At 41.5% G+C, this 19,795-nt stretch overlaps 1 protein-coding gene across 1 annotated transcript in view; it reads left to right on the top strand.

Annotated features, from left to right (window-relative positions):
• The window catches only part of LOC126239761 (uncharacterized), a 148,374-nt gene that overhangs the window by 46,387 nt on the left and 82,192 nt on the right, over positions 1-19,795 (top strand). The window contains exons 5-6 of the mRNA XM_049947883.1: positions 16,613-16,839; positions 17,460-17,551. Of these exons, the coding sequence (XP_049803840.1) occupies positions 16,613-16,839; positions 17,460-17,551 (319 nt within the window). The remainder of the gene's footprint in view (positions 1-16,612; positions 16,840-17,459; positions 17,552-19,795) is intronic.

Here is a 19,795-nt window from a genome sequence, read left to right as displayed (position 1 = left end):
GTTGATGGTATATCTTCCACATATAATATAGAAAATCACTGAAAAATAAACAGAGTGAGAATCTTTGGGTCAGATGTGATGCTGTGATGGGGTGGCCCATGTGCCACTGACGGAGAGCGAGGCAGCACAGGGTGCCGCGCAGCGTTGGATACACTGTCGTTCCCTCAGGTGGGGACAGCGGGAAGGAGGGACATGGTGGCAGCTGCTTATTGTGTAGGCAGGTACTGAAACACTCCCCCAGGGATTGTATCAGTAAAGTTTGCAGGGGTGGGCTTCAGTAGCAAATAAACTAAGGTTTCCAACATTCAGTGGTCATCTCTAGTATCTTTACCCAATAGTTTACATGATTAGATACATTGATACATGATAACAATAATAGTAAATGAACATTAGACAATACAAACTTTATTTCAGTTAAAGAGTGTATTTCACTATGGTAGACCATGCCTGACATTATTCTTGTCGAAAATCACCCTCGGTTTGTGCCTCGGGGACAGTTGGTTGTGTTGACTTAATGTGTTTACAATATCCTTTCTTATACAGGCACCAGAGAACGGCTCCTGCGACAATCAGGGTTGGAACAGTCACGGCGCTAGGCAGAGTAACCGTATACAATTGTTTCTGTGTCCGCCAGGTAGCTATGTGAGCAACAGCTCGATCCAGGGCGATTTGGCCCTTTTCGTGAGTTAGTAATTCGTCAATTGACTGAAGTAATCGAGCATCGGACTCATTGGGTAGCCTGGGTACATTATCGGGTGATGGTAGTACCACTGGTACCTCAGGTAAATAAAGTAAAAGGGGTCCGAGGCTCAAATTTTTCACTTGTGTTAGTTGTGCTGACAGTTTGACAGTAGGTGTTATTAAATCACAGGTGGACATGTTGAACAGTAATCCACTGTTTTCTAGTGTGAAACGATACGTCCGAGACACGAAAACATGGTCATAGCATATTAAAGCAATTTTAGATGTCTGAGGTACAAAATATAATAAACTATCCCCTACTGGTTTAAACCAAGGCTCACGCAAGGTCGATAACATACGAGGACAGGGGGGGGGGGGGGGTGGTGGTGTTTCCTCTAAAAACAAGGCCACCTCACAGTCCTTAGTTCCAGTATGAATGGATAAGTTTGAACACATATAGTAATTAGTGTGAAGGCACTGATGGAGGTCAGTCAGCTGCATGACAGAATGTCTTTGGCGATCTTTGCTAATAGCTAAGATATCATTAGTTTGCCAAGTCACTTGCTTTCATAGGGCAACCCAAGTAACCGGAAAGGTGTGTAATTGGTAGCATTCAAACTCGCAGTTGGCGCATGTGACGGGTAGAGAAATCTGTGCGCACAGTCCTAGAGAAGTTCGCACAAGATGTACTGTAGCTGCCACATAATAATGAGGTAGCGAAGATTCCCATACAGGGTAAAGCATTTGCATTGGCGATGCCAGGTGAAACGAAACATTAGCCAGAGTTTGCAGGAACAGTTCTGCAGGCATTAATGTAGGGCTAAGCTTATGCTGTAGTCCTAGCAGAGTAATAGTATGGAAGGTGTTAATATGTAACTGAATGGCATGGGTGTTGTATAGTAAGATCTGTAGCGCCTTCGTTATCTCCAAAGTGTAGGTCACATTAGCTATGGTATGATGTAAAAACTCAAGGTCCTGTTGCATAAGATTCCTAAATGTTTCGTACCGGTGTACAAGGTCAGTTGCCACGACACGAATTTGCCTAGTAGCAGCTAATAAACTGTCTTCAATATGGGTGAGGCGTAATTGCTGGCGGACCAGTACGTCCCGATTTTGGTTAGTAGTAAAAGTTACTTGGCGGAGGGTTTGGTCCCAGCGGTTAGCGTCAGCATGATCGGGGGTACCAAAGATAGTTTTGAGTATCGCACCTCCGGCATTGAACCAAGCTCTCTTAACCCGAGTTAGGGGCACAGTATCGAAGATGCTTCGTAGTTGTTCTTGAGTGTTTAGCAGCGCTTGTTTTACATCCCACAGAGTGTGTAAGGTGGAAGTCTGCCCTGATTGTTCAAGTAAAGGTTCACAGGCCAATAGGCGATTGATAAGTTGTTGTAAAGCTAGCTCTTCTTCCTTAATGGAGGTTAGTTGTATATCGGCACGTATTACCGCTTGATGGGGGGTATATAACAAGTTGTCTAAACGTTCAAACATGATGCCTGACGATGACGGATGATTACTAAAGGGTGGGAGACTGACAGCTCCAGTAAAAAGAATCAACAAAGCGCAGCATCTCATGGTGTAATGTCTGGTCGATATTCTCCTGGTAGTTATTCTACAATTCCAATAGATTATGAGTGGCACCGCCGAAGTGGCCGATGAAAGGACAGAGTGTAGTAGTGTCCTGCATTCAGAAGAGAGAGAAGGCGTGAGAATATCTCTATGTGACTGTATGTAGTAATGACGAAGAAATATATCACAGCAGTGCGTAATAGTGTTTGGTTAATATTTATCGTGCAACGGAGTCGGAGAGTAGTATGTTCCGATGAGGCGGATGCAACTTCACTGTTAATACTGAACTAGCCAGTAAGTGAGCGGTCACGGGTCTTTATAGAAAAGCAAGTAGCCAAAAGAGAGTTGTCAGCATTGCTGACAAGTACCTATAGTCAGCGATCACGTGTAGAAGACTGACACGGCAATTTCACAATCTGACTGAGTGAATTAGTCAGCGGAATAAGCCCGCGGCTATGTAAGAAGTGTGACTGCAGCACCTACGTGTTATTTGTGTGTGTTTTTGTTTTATATATAGATATTTATGGATCTTCACCCAGAATATTGGTACGATATCAATGAGAGTCAATCTGTTGAGGTAGAAGGTTTCTTAGCCGCTAGATGCAGATAAACGGTTAAGCATGTTGATGGAAGCACTTAACCATGCGATAAAGTACATGACTGCTTGTATCCTTTACAGAGAAGGTTACACACAGGTAGAGAATGGCGGTAGCTACATTTTGTAAGTGATAACAATTTTCAGAAAATTCCGTAGGCCCTATATCTATGGAGTTTTTATTTCCGGGGTTACTGTTCAGATCGCTGCAGCTATCCTAGACAACACATTGCGCTCTATGTTGAAAAGCGTTTTCTGCGCGAACTGTAACAGGTTTCCCCGGTGAGAAGTATTTAATGAATAATTCTCTCCAAATAAAGTGAGTAGATGCAAAAGCGATAACCAGATAAAGGGTTTGACCGCCAGAAATGCAAATAAAACAAGTGCAGTTGAACCCTTTTAATACATCTCCTGTAGTAGAGTTTATACTCTCCCTTTCGGGGTGGGGTGAGTATGACTGTATACGTATCATGTGGATGAGGTGTCTGTGAATGTGTAAGGAATGTTGTACGTGCGTTCATGAAGCGATAACATGTAGTTACTACACTATGTCTGACAATATGTGGCTATTCTTCGCTATGGGTTGCCAAAGCGAGATGGGACTTCATCATCATATAAGCAGCAGAGGTAATGAGAGGAGAAACCGATGATAGCGGCCGTGAAAGAGATTCTGGTGTACAAGGTTGCGATTGCCAGATGGGCTGAGTAGTAACTAACATGAAGAAGGACTTGCTACTGCTGTTATTCAGTGGTCGAGATTCGTGGATTAAGCAAACCAGTGCATATTTACGAGGATAACAAAATGTTTCCTGGCATCATGTAAAAGTAAGGCAGAGCATGGCAGAAAAGGATGAAATAGCAAGCATTTGCGGAGAGATGGTTACGTGAGAAGCATTGGCAACAACCAAGGACCATACTCGTTATGATATCAAGGCATTAAGCAATTAACAGCATGACTGAAGTGGTGCCCAAACCCCGATTGCTTCAGGCAAATTGGGAACAGCAGCTTAACAAGACAGATACTTCAGCTCTTTACTTCTATGAAAACTTGAGATTCACTGACATGACTGTTGGAGAAATGTGCCAACATCTGGCATAATACTCGGGTTCTAAGAAGGCAGCGAAATAACGCAGTATGTAATGACTGTAGTACAAGAAAAGGCGGATCAACATTGTAATAATGCATAGAATCTTAAAGCTCAGAGTGACTTACTGTCCATTCTGTGGATAAAGATTCTGAGAGGTGAAGCGTAGCTGAACAGTAAAGTTTACCAGTTACAATACTGCTGATCAGGCAGCTCATGCCCGTACGCACACGTGTGTTGCGTGCTGCACTGCTTCACAGTAATACGCGCGGGGAATAAAACTTCCCTCTTACACGACCGAGTATTGGCGTACTTAGTTTAGCGAGTTACGCTGAGAGATAATTTATGTTGGCACTAAGAACTGTGAGGTGGCTCTTCCAAGTACGTATCGTATCGTTGCTACGACGCAAATTACGCGTCACACTTGTGTTTAGTGTCACGAAAAGTTACGAGCAGCAAGGAAAAGTGAAAATGCGAACAAGATGATTGTATTTATATACTTTAAGGAAGGGACATGGCTCTCCTTAAGAACAACCAAGTAATACCCATGGTTATGTCTTAAAAAATTTCCAACGCAGGTTTTCGCCTACTGTTGAAGGAAACTGACTCTTCGCTTGGCTAGATAGCAGAGACACGATTGTCACTTCACGATAGATCGTCAGAGAATAGCTTAAACATGGACACTGCAACAAGGGAGGAGCGATACCTTGATGAGAAAAATGGCTGGAAAGACGGATAGGACCGGTATTGTTGGAGTAATTTACAGTACCACTGTATACTCATTAACAAAAGAAGAAAGACAGGATAGATCCGAGGGCTCGGCAGTAGAGTAAGTAATAAAAGGGGAGGGCTTCAAAAATCAACTGCAATCACAGGCGACTGCAGGTATCCACCGATTCGGCAGCACGGATACCAGCATGTCGTGTGTTGTCAGTAGCGTGAAAAAACCGAGCCAACAAAATAGTTGTCCCTATTACCCGTTGGCCATTGTGAGTGCGAATCTATCTCTTGCTGAACTAGTCAGTTGGGATTCAGGCCAACTCAGCAGGCGTTCGTTTACCCTTGGCCAATTACTACGTAGTGCTTGAGCCCATTCCTGAGTAGTTCCCACAATTTACTGAGTCCAACCTATCAATCTGACACGTCAGTGACTGTGCCAGATAGTCTTCCATCGCTGCGGTGGCAGCGAAAAATTCCCACAGACAAACAGGTGTATTAGTCTTTACCGCAGAGCTGCTCCTTGTTATGCAAGGTAGCAGAGTGACCGGCATGGCTTAAATACTGTTTGATTCATAAAGGAAAGATAATAGTAAGTTAACTATCCCTTAATACAGTGAGGGGAGGGGGAGGGTTGAGACATGGCCCCGTGTTCCCTGCGTATACAAACTGAAGGTACACAACATAAAATGACAAAAAAAAATGCACACATACAAAATAATAAACTGACACGAGACATAATGCAATTAGCAGCACAATAAAATAATATAAAACAATAAAATGAAACACACAGCATAAATTAGCTTATGACTTAGATCAGTGAGCAAGCATTGCAAAGCGACTGGAAGGCAGTATAGTCGTCTCAGGACTAATAGATGTGCAATCTGCTACGAGTTGGCATTAAGACATTTAACTCCGGACGAATTACATCATTTGAAAGGAGACTGTCATGGCCCATGGCTATTAATACTAAGGACATCCATTACTGGGTGTGTGAAAACATTACTGGTAATGCAAGGTGGTGTGATCGGTACAAACTGCGTAAATGATGGTAATAGCAAATAGGAGCAAGTGGGACTGTGGTGATGTGGGTCAAATGTAATTCATTGAGGTGTTAAATTGTAATAAAATCGTGGCAGTGAAATGATGAGATTCTCTCACTTGTTTTGTACCACCTATAACTCCTGCCACACTCTCTAATAGGTGGTTCTTTCTTTAAATCCAGTTACTCTGCTATGGTAAAGTACGCATACCCTATTGAGCTTGACTCTAAGTATATACTTGCATGAGTAATTATGCAGACCAGCTGTCATTAACTCTGTCTCTATCTTGTCAGTAGGTGTGTGTCATGCCCTATCCTCTTTCTATCATGTATCTCCCTAATCCTGGAGACTTACCTGAGTACGTACTGTAGCACCACGGCGACATCTCGACGATCCATGACTTACCTGTGGCGTCTGCTCGGTTAGCTGCTGTTGCAATCAGTAAGACATAATTTTATAGGTGTGTCGTATGTAAACAGTGAATAATTCTCTGAGTTAGCCTTCTATAATGATCACTTGTATGAAAGCTAATAGTGTTCTATTCTTCATTAGCTAAGAAAAATAAGTATCTGCATTGTAGAGGACAGCAAATGTGTAAATGTGAGACGTATTTACACTAGTAGTGCAGAACCAGTTTCACGGCGTATCACGTCATTGTGTATCCTGTAATTCTCATACGTGCTTGTTGAACGCCCTAGGTTGCATTTAAGACAGCATAAGAGTGTGAATTAGTTGCAAGGCTGTAGATAATGTAGGAATAATTTTGTTTACTAGTGTGTTTTATGTAATTTGCGTTTGGGTAGGTACAAGATACTTCGTGTAGTAGTTTAATTCATCAACTAGGATGTGTGTGGTTCATTAGATGACGTAACAAAGGACAAAATGTGGTGCAGTGATTCATTTGACGTAGTGTGTACTGTTGTGTGGGTGTGCGTGCGGCTGCGTATCTAACGGAATGCGCTGCTCTGGCGTCTCCAGCAAGGACGCTCCATCAGTCAACTGTGTGCTTCTTCGTACGCTTAGTTATGTTTTGTTTTTGCCTGCGATGGCGTGGCCTGTTATTTGTCACTATGTGGGTGAATGACTTTAGTACACTAGTGTTTGTCTATGCTAAACTAGTGAAGTTGCGATACTCAATACTTCGACTCTAACCACAATTCTGATTCTGTTCTTCTTAAAGTAGTGCTCTCTATCGGACGATTCCGAGCCCAGCTCCCTTCCATACATAGCCAGGTTGGATACAGAAATGCACATCTTAGTGGCCGCCTACACTAAGCTATGTATATCCGCCAATTCCTGAATGTGTGTGGCGAAGGAGTACGCCCAAGAGCGGCACTACTTCCTTTAACTTGCAACCGCGAATACCAATAGTCTCTTTAACGGTGGAGCACAAAAACTTTTGATCCCTGTTTTCCAAGATAGCGGAAAAATATTATTGGGCGGTATACGAACTGAGATACATTACATTAGAAATGATTGTGTCCTCTACCAATTACGTAGTAGTGCCAGTATCTTTCTATGTGAACTTTGACTAAATAAGTTACTTTTTCATCGCATAGTATTGAAGAATTTACATTGAATATTCACTTGATTTGTAACCTGGGAAAAGTTTTCACTAGCTTCTGCTAGGCAATCAATAAAAGTTCCTCTTAAAAGATAGTAATTTGTGTTGTGTACGTCGGCAGACATTATGAAAAAGTGTACTTTATTTGAGCATTAGGCAAAATGATTTGTGGTTAATAGCTATTGCAGCAATATTCAAAAGGGAAGTTACCAGTACTGTCGTATGGAGGATGAATGGTATAAATACTACAAGTGTAGTTCCCATAACCAGGTACCATAACACAGATCACTCTTCTTCACAGAACACTTACCATTCAACGTTCTTTGTCATACTCTCCAGCATTTCAGTGTAGGCATATTATGCGCTAAAACTTCGGTGCAGCTACTAGCTCTCTTTCATTACAGTGACACTAGTAAGTGTATTTTGTTACTAATAGTCATACGTACTTTGCGTAGGTGTAGATGGACAGTGCAACGTGTTAAAAGAAATATCATTAATATTGCTGTGTCCTTCCAGGCTAATGTTAGGTTTGTATGTTCTGTGTAATTATTTCTTTTGATAATAAATGATTCCAAAACCTCACTATTCTCGTCCTGTTACCTTATTGCTACATAGATTAAATTCTGGGGTAATCTCCATAGTTCCAGCATGGATCTGTACTTTCAGGGTGGGAAACAGAGAGAGAGATGTGGTGTGATATTTACGACGAGGCAAATGAAGCTAGTATGAGAGTGACCCAGTGATTGCAAGCATTGGGTCTGACATCCTCTAGTGTGATACACAGGAACTGCAGACAATGTGGGCAGTTGTAATCATTCCGTTATCTTAAGCTCTGGAGAATTTAATTACATGGAAGATACAAGCAGTGGCTATAACTGATCTAATATCCCAGGATTGAGTTTTAAACTCGTGTTAGTGTAGGTTCATGATAGTGTCGTATTATTTGACAATTACTTTTTCCATTCAGGAAATGGTTAGGAGCCCTTGTGACAACTTATCGTACTATTTGAGCAGATATCTCCTCATCGAATATAATTATACTGCCGTTCCAACCCATACTTCCAGCACTTTGCTTGCTCGCTACTTACCATTTTGCACTTACATATTAGTAAGCTACACTCAAGGCTGCAGCAGCGCATGCAACTGAACAAGTATTACATGAAACTTCAAATGAATATGATTTAACAGCTACACTTGATACACTACAAAACAAGATACAAACTTAGTCTCTTGACCTCAATGCATAAGGATGCTTGTTTCTTTAAGGAATATCTAGGTCTGGCAGGTAAAGGTTTTACCTTCTTTTCTTTACTTTAGTCACTGTAGGTCCTGGCATAGTTGATACACTACTAGGTGATGGATCAGGCAAAACTGTCGGAATGGAAGGTGCTTTTCCATAAAAGGGTTTCAGACGATCAAAATGTACTATCACTAACCTATCTGGCAACTGGATTTCAGCATTTACTGGAGAGGTTAACCGAATGATACGGTACGGTCCCTCATATTGAGGTGCAAACTTCTTTGTTCTGCCTCGTCTTACTGTTGGGTTATGCAACAAGATTAGATCTCCAGGCTTGTAAAGGGGCATTACTGCATTCTTATTACTCCGCTGTAATTGTTTTTGGGTGGCTTTGGAATTATTAGTTTGAACTTGTTTCCAAATTGACTTGAAACGGCGAGCTAACCTCTTGATTTCAGTTATGTCCACACCTGGCGGCAATTTGTCCAATTCAAAAGGAGAGTTCATAGGTTTGCCAAAAACTGTCTCATAAGGGCTATAGCCTGTTGACTCATGGACACGGCTATTATAGGCTGAAGCGACTATATTGATATAACGGTCCCAATCTGAATGCGTTCTGTTTACATAGTAATTTAACATTTTCTTAATTGTCCTGTGGACACGTTCCAGGCGGCCATTTGCCTTTGGATAAAAGGGGGTGGTTCTCCACTTTTTGATTCCTAGAAGCTTGCACACTTGAACGAATAAAGCCGACATAAAGTTCGTCCCTTGGTCTGTTAGAACAGCGTCAGGGCTGCCGAAAGGCAAAACTAAGTGATTGACAAATTCTCTAGCAACTGTCTCTGCTGTCATATCAGCGAGAGGTACCAAAACAAGGTTTCGAGAAAAGTTATCTATAATGGACAGGATATATTTATTGTTTTTATTGCTTTGTGGAAAAGGACCGACGAGATCGAGAGCAATATTCTGAAATGTTCTCGTCGCCTCTGGAAGGCTTTGTAAAGGTATTTTGGTCCTAGGAGGGGGTGCTCTTTGAGCGCAAGGTAAACAATTTTGAATATACTTTTGAACATCTTTCTTCCTGTTTTTCCACCAATACCGTGCAGCGATCCTTGCATTTGTTGCTCTTCGCCCATTATGGCATGCTTGCAAACTATCATGGCATTGAGCTATTATTCTGGACTGCAGTTCCTTAGGAATTACAACTCTATTACCACCCTTAGTCTTTCCGTATAAAATACCATCTTCAGTAATGAAATCTACACTGGTAACATACCTATGACATTCAACATCTCGGCTTTGCGCCTCTTTCAGTTCCTCAATCAAAACATCATTTATTTGAACTACCCTTACTTTACGACTCAGGGAGTCAGCATTAGAATGCAGTCTACCAGGTTTGTGCTTAACCTCGTAGTCATATTCGGCAAGTTTTAAAGCCCATCTAGTTAAACGACTGCTAGGGTCTTTCAGATTCAACATCCAAGTTAATGCCGCGTGATCTGTTATTACGGTGAACTTTCTACCATACAAATAACATTTAAAATAGTTTACCCTGAACATAAGTGCAAGCAATTCCTTTTCAGTAGTACTATAATTTATTTTGGCCTGATTCATCTGGCGGGAGGCATACCCAACAGGTCTTTCCTCTCCTTTATATTCTTGGCTAAGGACTGCACCCAGAGCAAAATCTGAGGCATCGGTTGCAAGAATAAAAGGTTTTTCAAAATCTGGATAGACTAACAGAGGTGAGCTTGTTAGTACTTCTTTAATCTTCTTTACAGCTACTTCACATTCTTCTGACCACTCGAAAACTGCACCTTTTTTCAACAACTTGCTTAATGGCTTAGCTATGGTGGCATAATCTTTCACAAACCGACGATAGTAATTATATAGGCCAAGCAGTGACTGTAACTCTTTTACATTGGTTGGGGTGGGAAAATCTCTCACAGCCTTAGTCAACCGAGGATCTGGTTTGACACCTTCAGCACTAATGACATGTCCCAAGTACTGGACTTGTGACTGTGCAAAGGAACATTTTTCTATCTTCAGACTTAAATTGGCACACTGCAAACGTGACAAAACACACCTCAACCTTTCTGCATGTTCTTCAATAGTTCTAGAAAATACGATAATATTGTCTAAATGAACTAAACATGTGGTGGGCTTTAAACCACATGACAATAAATCAGCAAATCTTTGAAAGGTTGCAGGAGCATTCCTGATACCAAATGGCATGCGTAAAAACTCATACAAACCCGAAGGCACAATAAAGGTGGTTTTAGGTCTGTCCTTGGGAGCTATAGGAATCTGATGATACCCTGATCGCATATCTAAAGTGGTGAAATACTTTCAGTTTCCTAATTGATCTAGGGTTTCGTTAATACGAGGCAAAGGCTAAGTATCAGGTGTTGTTACTTTATTCACTGCTCTCATATCAACACAGAGCCTATAACTCTTCTCGCCATTGATTGATTTCTTACGAACGAGAACGATTGGGGACGACCAGGGGCTGGCAGAGGGTTGAATAATCCCTGCTGCTAGCTGCTGTTGAACTGTGTCTTCCACTATTGGTTGTAAATGATAAGGGATCCTATGTCTTTTGAGATATAGGTCTAGCATCCCCGGTGGGAATCTCGTGCTGTATGAGGTCAGTAGCAGGCAAATATTGCCTTTCCTCAAACAACCACGCAAATTCTTCCAATACGGGCCATATTAGCCTCTGCTCTGCTTTACTCAAATGCTCTAACTTTTCATTAAATTGCTTTTGCAAAGAGGGTATCAGGGTACACACACTTCTAATAGGGAACTGCTTCCTATTTTGACTCTTACCTTCATTTATCACTGAAAAATCATCATCTCCTATTTCCTGCTAAAACTGTTCCACGTGGAATCTCTATCTTTCTCAAACCAAAATTATCGACACATACAGGTACACAAAACTTGTTCCCTTTTCTCTCTACAGCACATAAACCTCTCTTCACATGAACTTGTAACCTGTCCAACACATCGTTTTGACGGAGCGGATCCACAAAAACGATTGAACTAGTAGGCAGTGGAGCTTTGATATCAATTCATAGAACCTTGCCTGTCCCACTCTCAGTGGTAACTGGGCGTAACGATTTAATGGGCCATGTACGCGGTTCTGTCGGATCCTGTGAGAGCGGCCGTCCCTCGCAGTTTCCTTGCGCGTTTTCGGTCCGAACGGCGCCGAAAAAGTGAGTTTCCTCACTAAATTGGACGGTGTGCGTCCTATAATCGATTACCCCTTGGTACTCACTGAGGAAATCATTGCCTAGAATGATATCAAAGTCCCTCCTACGTTTCCGTACAACCTCCATATTAAAACCATATGATTTTTTACTTAACTGAAAACTAACGAAAGATGACCCTGCAGGAATGATCAGTCCCTCATACAATCCAGCAATGTGATAGCGGGGCGGTTTCAACCCCCGCTTATCGTGATAGGGGACAAACAGCACGCTAATCTGTGCTCTCGTATCTATTAACACACTAATTGTTCTACCCCTGAGTTTACCCTCTAGCAAAACATTTGCCACCTCATCTTTCTGCTGTTTTTTATACACCGGTGTCATTATTTTTATCGGGCGCGAGGGTTGGTTGCTGAGCCTGCCCCCCGACCATTTCCCTGTTGGTAACTACCCCGTTGCCTATTTGTCTGTGGAACATTTTTCTGCTTTTGTCTGGTTACATTGTTTTGGGGGCATGTGGCATTAGTATGCCCGATCTTGTGGCATCTGCCACAACACGGAGCGCTGCAGCGCGCGGCAGTATGATTAAACTTCCCGCAGCGCCGACATTTTGCATAATTAAGAAACACGCGCCGCGACTCGTTACTTCGCGATGGGTTAGTAACAAATCTCCCTGCTTCCTCACGTAGCAGTGCAATTCGCACAGCTTCGTGCAATGTAGTAGGGGAAGCCATTTTCACTTCTGTCCCGGTTTGCGGGTTAATCCCTCGAATGAACACATCTATAGCCCTTGCTTCTGCTTCCTCTATTAAAACTTCATTACGGGCCTGGCAGTTGCTAAGCACATAAGTGCGACACGATACCGTGCGGATTCGATCAGCAAATACTTCTAAATCCTCATTGGTTTTCTGTCGTAAGGTAGACAGCAAATCCCGATAATAACTGACACCTCTCTTATCGGAATAGCGCTCTGCTAACCCTTTAGCCAAGGCTTCAAAAGTAATAGCATCTCGCAGAGCGTCGACTGACTCAACATATGTTCGAGCGTCTCCTGCCAGTTTCAGTTTCAGCACACTCAAAAGGAAACTATCAGGCCACCCACAAGCCCTGCCTACATCTTTGACACACTGCAAAAATGTCGTTACATTTTCGTTAGTTTTACCCGCGAAAGTCGGGATAAAATTTACGGCAGGGAAACTGCCAACAAGAGTAGACATAGGCGGAGCTGTGCTAACTGCAGAGGCGCGACTAGCGCTTGCAGCTGCTTGTTCAACTGTAACTTTTCTGTTGCTTTCCGCCGCAAGCGCATTGCACTGCTCTTGCAATTCCATCTTTTGCACAGTTAACTATCTTATCTGTTCTTCTAACATAGTGACAGGGTCTGCGCCAGAAATTTCGGCAGCAGCTCCTGCTTGCTTATTTGAACGGGTGTCAGACATGTTTACAAAATGACTTCACAAACAACTCAAGTAATTGCTACAAAGATAGCGAGGCCAGGCTACTGCAATTGCTCGTGACTTACACTACTTCATTATGCTGGAGGCGGCGACGTTGCCGCCGCCGGCGAAGGCGACGTTGGCGGCAGCGACGGAGGCAGACGAAGCGGCAGCCGGGCGTTGACTGCAGGCTGCGCAGCGACGCTACAGCGGCGGTGAGAAGTGCTGCCCCGGCAGCATCTGATACAGTGGCATCCGGCTGACTGCGGCTCAGCTGGCGGCGTGATAGTCAACGCGGGGCGATGTCGCTGTATCACGTGCGTTAATACTGAAATAAAACGGGCCACCAGGGCCGACGCGACGGCAACAGGGACAGCTGCATATAATCATGCAGTGTCATATCGGTGCTTCCAGCACCACAAGAAGTTAATTTACTGCATGGCCCCCAGGTCAATGAAAATGTCCCTGCATCTAGCCGTAATTTCAATACTTGTTAGACCGCATGGTGGATCAGATCCCACTTCACTGACACCAGTTGTACATGTCAGGATGTGGCTGAGGTGGAAGTGGGGTCTAAAAAAGAACAAGTTTAATTTTTCAACTCCGGTCGGCAAACTGCCTCCCGTTTATTGAAAAAAAAAAAAAATTACTGATGACCTAGTCGGGGTACATTAATGTGAGTTTAGCGGCCCTAAGGCGCAAACAGATTGAGCCGGGGCTCGAAAAGTGCACGGCATCAACCGGCCAATGCGTCTGATCTCGTCGGGGGCCCATCAGTAAAAGAGGGCGATCCACACGCCTCGTTCGTGCAGCTCGGTGTGGTGGGCGCTCACATGTGATCTCCTGGACCTTTCTGATTTGCTGCTGTAGGAGCTCTGCCTAGGCAAGCGACGCTTCCCTAAGCGTCACCCCGTCAGCAGAAAGGTTGTTTGTTCGTCGAGCACGTGAACAAGCTGTGGGATAGCGGCACATACTGGAAAAATCTGATGTGTCACCAACCCAGGGCCCGTGCACGGCTTTGTGAAGATCCATTGCCATACATAGCTCATGCATTTAGAAAAAAAATTCCCTTTTCTTTTATTTAAAATAAAGGACTCCCATACTCAATCTGTCAGCACCTGTACAGTGTACAGGTACTTACAAAAACTCATGGATCTGAAGGGCACAAAGTCTAAAGAAAGCTCACTCTTTGACAGACATGTTCACAAAAATGCCAGTCACCATCCTAAACAGACAAAAGGAGTGACAAAAATGTTGATGGAATGGCTAAAAGAATTTTTGAATGACAGTGCTGGAGGAAGAGCTTAATTATTTAAGAACTAATGGGTGCTCTGACAAAGACATAAATAGGGTACTACACCCTAAAAGATATGGAGCTTCTAGTGGAAAAGAATCAATTACCGTGAAAAGGGACATACACTTCTTAGGTAGTATACAGTTCCTTGCTGTATTCAAGTTTACATATAAGAACTACAAAGCAGCATAAACACCCAGTTTAAGGAGCACAAGAGCAGTTGTTATCTGGGAATCACAAACAAATTGACAGTAGCAGATTGTGCACTAGAACTAAGTTTCTTCGATACTGTGGTTTTATCAGGGTCCTAACATTTGTATGCTAAGATGTTTAGAGAAGCCACAGAAATTCAAAAGCACAGAAACAACCCAAGAAATAATTTTCGTCTGGGAAACACAAATAAACCAGCAGTAGCAGATCTCGCTCATGTACCAGCGAGTCACAAATCTATCGACAGTAGCAAATTTGTTTTTCCGATACTATGTTTTTCTCAAGATACAGTGCTACTATGCTAAAATGTACAGAGAGGCCATATAAATTTGAAAACACAGCTTTTAACAGAAACGAATAATTGAAATTAGACAAGTTAGGATCGTATTGCTAAATAAAGCAAAAAGCACCAACTCTTCCGCACTGACTGTAACACATCGGTGTGACTCAACAGGTCTTGTGCAGCCATCTGAATGATGTCACAGCACGACAGTTGCATGGACATGCACTAAAGATCTTGCTATCGTTTGCCTACACCACCACCATATCATTGATTGCATGCATTCGTGTAACCAGTTTGTCTTGCTGGGCTTGTTTGAGTTTATAACTGCTGTCTGTGTCTTAATAGCCTCTGATGATGATAGCCGTTATCAGGAGAGGAAATGTTAGGTACAAAAATGAGACTTGGATCACACCCTAATCTCCATAAAACAAAAATTGTAAAGGAACATTGTTGGATTGTTGAAGGGTGTGCACCAGCTTTTGCCCTGGCTTCAGGAGTAGGGCTTGTTCTGTAAGCATCAGTCGCAAATATTACTGCATTGTGATGCAGGGCTTTCCAAATTTCCAACTAATGTATAGGTCAGGCTGATTGATACTACACCCATAATAAGTTGCAACCAAATTCTAGCTCCCTAGTTTCTCCTGTTGAGGTGCTTGAAAACGTTCATGACCATGATTGCTTTTAGACGAGGTATTTCAGGCGTGGCAGCCAGATGAACTTTGCATTGATTGTGATACCCAGAAACTGTACAGAGTTGTCAAAATGGAGAATGGACATTAAGGTCAACTGTGTTGTGCTGGTTATGCTAACAATGCTAGCAAAGAAGGTGACACTTTAACATGATTCTTTGTGGGACACTTTTCTCTGGTTCAGATATATCTGAGGCAGTGTTCCAAACTCTAGTAACTGAAGGACTGCTCAGCAAATAGCACTGCCGTAAGGTGGTAGGCTGGTATAGAAATTCCCACTGTGAAGCTGATTCAGACTGTTTTACCATCACCTCGTCATACTAGTTTCACCTCACGCAAGAAGTGTCATTGTGTGCTCATTGTACCAGCTTAAAATAGGCACTATTTTAGCATAATGTATGTCTACAGAACTTTTACCAAGGTCAGCTGTAATTATGAAAGACTTAAGAAGTCTTTCCCTGAAAAACATATTTTTGCTTACATTTGTTTCTTCGTATCAGGCTATGCTTGGAGCAGTCAGCTACTGGTCAAAACGCGAAGTATGTCATATTGAACCATAATTCATTAGACAGCTCATTGCTAGTTTCTTTTCAACCTGCTCTGTGGGTAAATTGTAACTTCCTGTTACCCTCTTTGCAATTCTTTTAACACCTTCCCATATGCTCCTGTCTTCCTCTCTTTTCGTATCTCTTAACGAAACGTTACTCTTTCTTCTGATCTCAAAGTGAAGAAGTGTTTTAGTAGTGCTGTCAGTTTTGTTAGCACTTGTTTCTGGAAAATGCAGTTGTGCATCCACAATTATTAGTTGATATTTAATTTTTAACTTTTGCCCCCCACCCCCACCCCCCCTCCCCCCGCAGCAGTTTTTATATGAGCTTTATTTTCAAGTACTTTTGTCTTTGAACTAACATTGTAGTCTGTCACTCAAAAGCCTCATTACATGTGCTTATTGTAGCACCTGAATTTTTAAAAGTTTTTAAGTTAATTTCTTTCCTTTCAGGCCACAGTCAGATGTTATTCAAAAAGTAGCTGCAGCTTCACCACGTTCACTGGAGCTCATGAAAGCTTGTATGAACCTTCATAATTCCGACAACAGAGAGAAGATATCAGAAACAGTCGATTGTGCTAAAGAAATGCCATTAAGAGAAAATGTTTCCAGAACTGAAAAGCTATCAAATGGTCTGTCTGGTACAGATTCAAGGCGCAGTAAATGCCCAATTTGTTGTGGTGAGTTTATGGAAATCATGTCTCGTTACTTAAGAATAATGGTATATAAGAATATTCTGCTGAAGCTGTTGAAATGATCAATAAATTTCGTGATACCAAGACTCCCCCCCTTAAAACAGAGTTTTGAATTTTGTTTTTATACTTGGTGCAAGGCCAATAAAATTCTCATTCACATAATGCTAGCTATTGTAATGCTATAGAGAAGTTATTTTGACATGGTTTGCTTTTATTTCTTTCAAGTGTTACCCATAATGCATCTAGTTCACTTTGTTGAACACTATCTTAGTGAACCACTTTAAAGAAGTAATAGATGATGATCTGTTATGACTTATTTAGCAAAATTCGTGATCTTTGCACAAAGAAATAATTATTTTACTGTTTGCAAAATGGAAAGCTATGAAAACTATAGCTTATTATGTTCGAGAAACCATGAGCACAGGCTTGGAAAAAAGGATATGAAAGCATATGTGATGTAATGAAAGTGAATGAAGTTATCATTCTGTTTATCTCAGCAGTTTGTAATTCAATTAAATCTTGTTGTTTGTAGCTCTTCCATAATATAGACTATAAAATGTATCCTTACTTTTGATATGTGTTCATTAATTTCTTTTGATTTGTAGGTTCATATGAGGTAACAGAAATTGAAGCCCATGCAGCACAGTGCACTGGTGTGTCAAACAGCAATTCAGCTATTGAAGAGAATGATGAAGTGGTAGGTTTTCATATGATTAATAATTTTATTAATCAAGTGATTGTAACATAACATACAAATGAATGGTTCCTCTTTTAATCATAAAAGAAAAGATTCAGAGCATTAGGAAATGCAAATGAAGAAAATGTTGACTATTATATAACAACAGGTAATGCATAGTGTAAAACTCAGTTTGTATGATATCATGAACCATGGACCTTGCTGAAATGGGTGGCTTCCGTGTGTCAGTGAAACATGTAGTCATTCTGTAGGTACAATCCCATTGAAGGATTATCTGTGGAGAGGCCAGGCTAATATATGGTTCCTGAAGAGGGGCAGCAGTTGTTTCAGTAGTTATAGTTTAATAAGTTGTGGTAGCAGTACACTAATCTAAGTTATTTACAAACTAATGAGAATACTGGCAGAAGACAACTTGAGGGACGATCAGTTTAGATTCAGAAGTAATACTGACTTTACAGTTAGTCACAGGAGAGAAAAGGCAAACCTACATTTATAGCATTTGCAGATTAAGAAAAAGTTTCTGACAGTGTTGACTGAATACTCTCTTTCAAATTCTGAAGGTGGCAGGGGTAAAATACCAGGGGGTGGGGGGGTGGGGGTGCTATGTACAACACTTACAGAAACCAGGCTGCAGCTGGAAAGCACAAAGGGGGGCAAGTAGTTAAAACAGGGTTATAGCCTGTCCCCCATGTTATTCACTCTACATTCTGCAAGCAGCAAAGGAAACAAATTAGGCAAGTTTGGCTACTGGGTAGCAATAAGTCAAAGAATTGGCTTAAAACTGAGGGAATCTGGTACACAATTATTTGCCTGGACCATGCTGAAAAGGTTTTCCAGGGCAGCTAGTAAAACCTGCACAAGGAAACACAGTGGCGACATTTCATTCAGAAGATAATTCTGATTGTTAATTACTGCGGTTGTTGCCAGAACTACTACTGTTTTCCGGATACCTATTTTCTCAATTTTCAGACTGTGTAATAACACTCATGGTGTAGAGCATCACTGTTTTTGCATTCAACAGCTTTACACTTTCTAGGTTTTTTTTTTTTTTTTTTTCCCTGCAGGTTATCAGTTTAAACCATCAGAAAATTATGTCTGTAAAATATGCAGTTGATGCAGTAGAATGTTGTTCTGCTGTGTACTTAACTGCTGCTGAAGCACAATGATTAGTAATTGCTCAACCAGGACACACTTTCATTTTATCAAAATGTCCTGGTCCTATAACATTTCCTCATAAGTTCCAAGCAATTTTCAATTTTTTTCGCTGTCAAAATCTCACAGCTTAACAAAAAGCTTAGTGGAGACGGTTCGGGATGGCAAATTACTGTCTACAGCGACTTGTGTGGGAAGAATATTGTACTCGGAAATTGTTAAGTGGTTTCTAACATTCTTCAGAATAACAGTTACATCAGGCATGAAATACAGTTACTTAATGCCATCCTTGTGATTATCTCAAATTTATCAGGTGTAAAATTGAGCTAATAAATGAAAATAGGGAAATAGCTATTAAAATGTAATATGATACAGAATTTAAAGCTTTTACGTAACTGTGTTACAAATCAAGTAAACTTAAACAGTGGTTTTTCCTCTGAATGAGGATCGATCTTGTGAATGTTGCATTACATGTCCACCCCGCTGCCTAATACACTACAAGCGACAAAGTGTTGACTTGAGGTGTTCACTTACATCAAAATGATCCTTACAGAAGTAAACATATATAGTGATCACTATCTCATTTAGATCTCTACGGGCAAGTTATGACGACATTTTACACATCTTCCCATTTTTTTGACTACTCATACACAATTTTTCAGGAGTTTTTATTGCTGTATTTGTACAGTGTGGTGCAACACTATTTGTAACTGTTTTCCAGAATGTAAATTCCAAAACAAGGTATCACTTTAAATGAGCTTTACAGCAGTAGGAGCAGCATACTAGCCACTAATGTGACAGGCATCACAGGACTCAAACGGCAGCCTTAGCAGGCTTTCAGATTATTTGAATATCGTCTTTTTGTTTATATTTTTAATACTTAAATTAATGAGGGGGGAAAAGGATGTTATGAGCTTAAAATGGCATAGTTAATTATTTAAGATGGTTTCCAGAATACAGTCAAATACCCTATTTAACAATCAGGATTTCAACATCATTGAAGCTGCTTGGATCAAGTTCTCTCTCATTGTCAACGTTCATAAAAGCAGACTACCGATAACAGTTGAAAGCTTCAGCTGTGTTTATTGACCT

Source organism: Schistocerca nitens, chromosome 1 (assembly GCF_023898315.1).
Source record: "Schistocerca nitens isolate TAMUIC-IGC-003100 chromosome 1, iqSchNite1.1, whole genome shotgun sequence".
Lineage (NCBI taxonomy): Eukaryota > Metazoa > Arthropoda > Insecta > Orthoptera > Acrididae > Schistocerca > Schistocerca nitens.
Note: the sequence above shows the minus strand (reverse complement) of the source record. Positions and strands in the feature narration are given on the sequence as shown.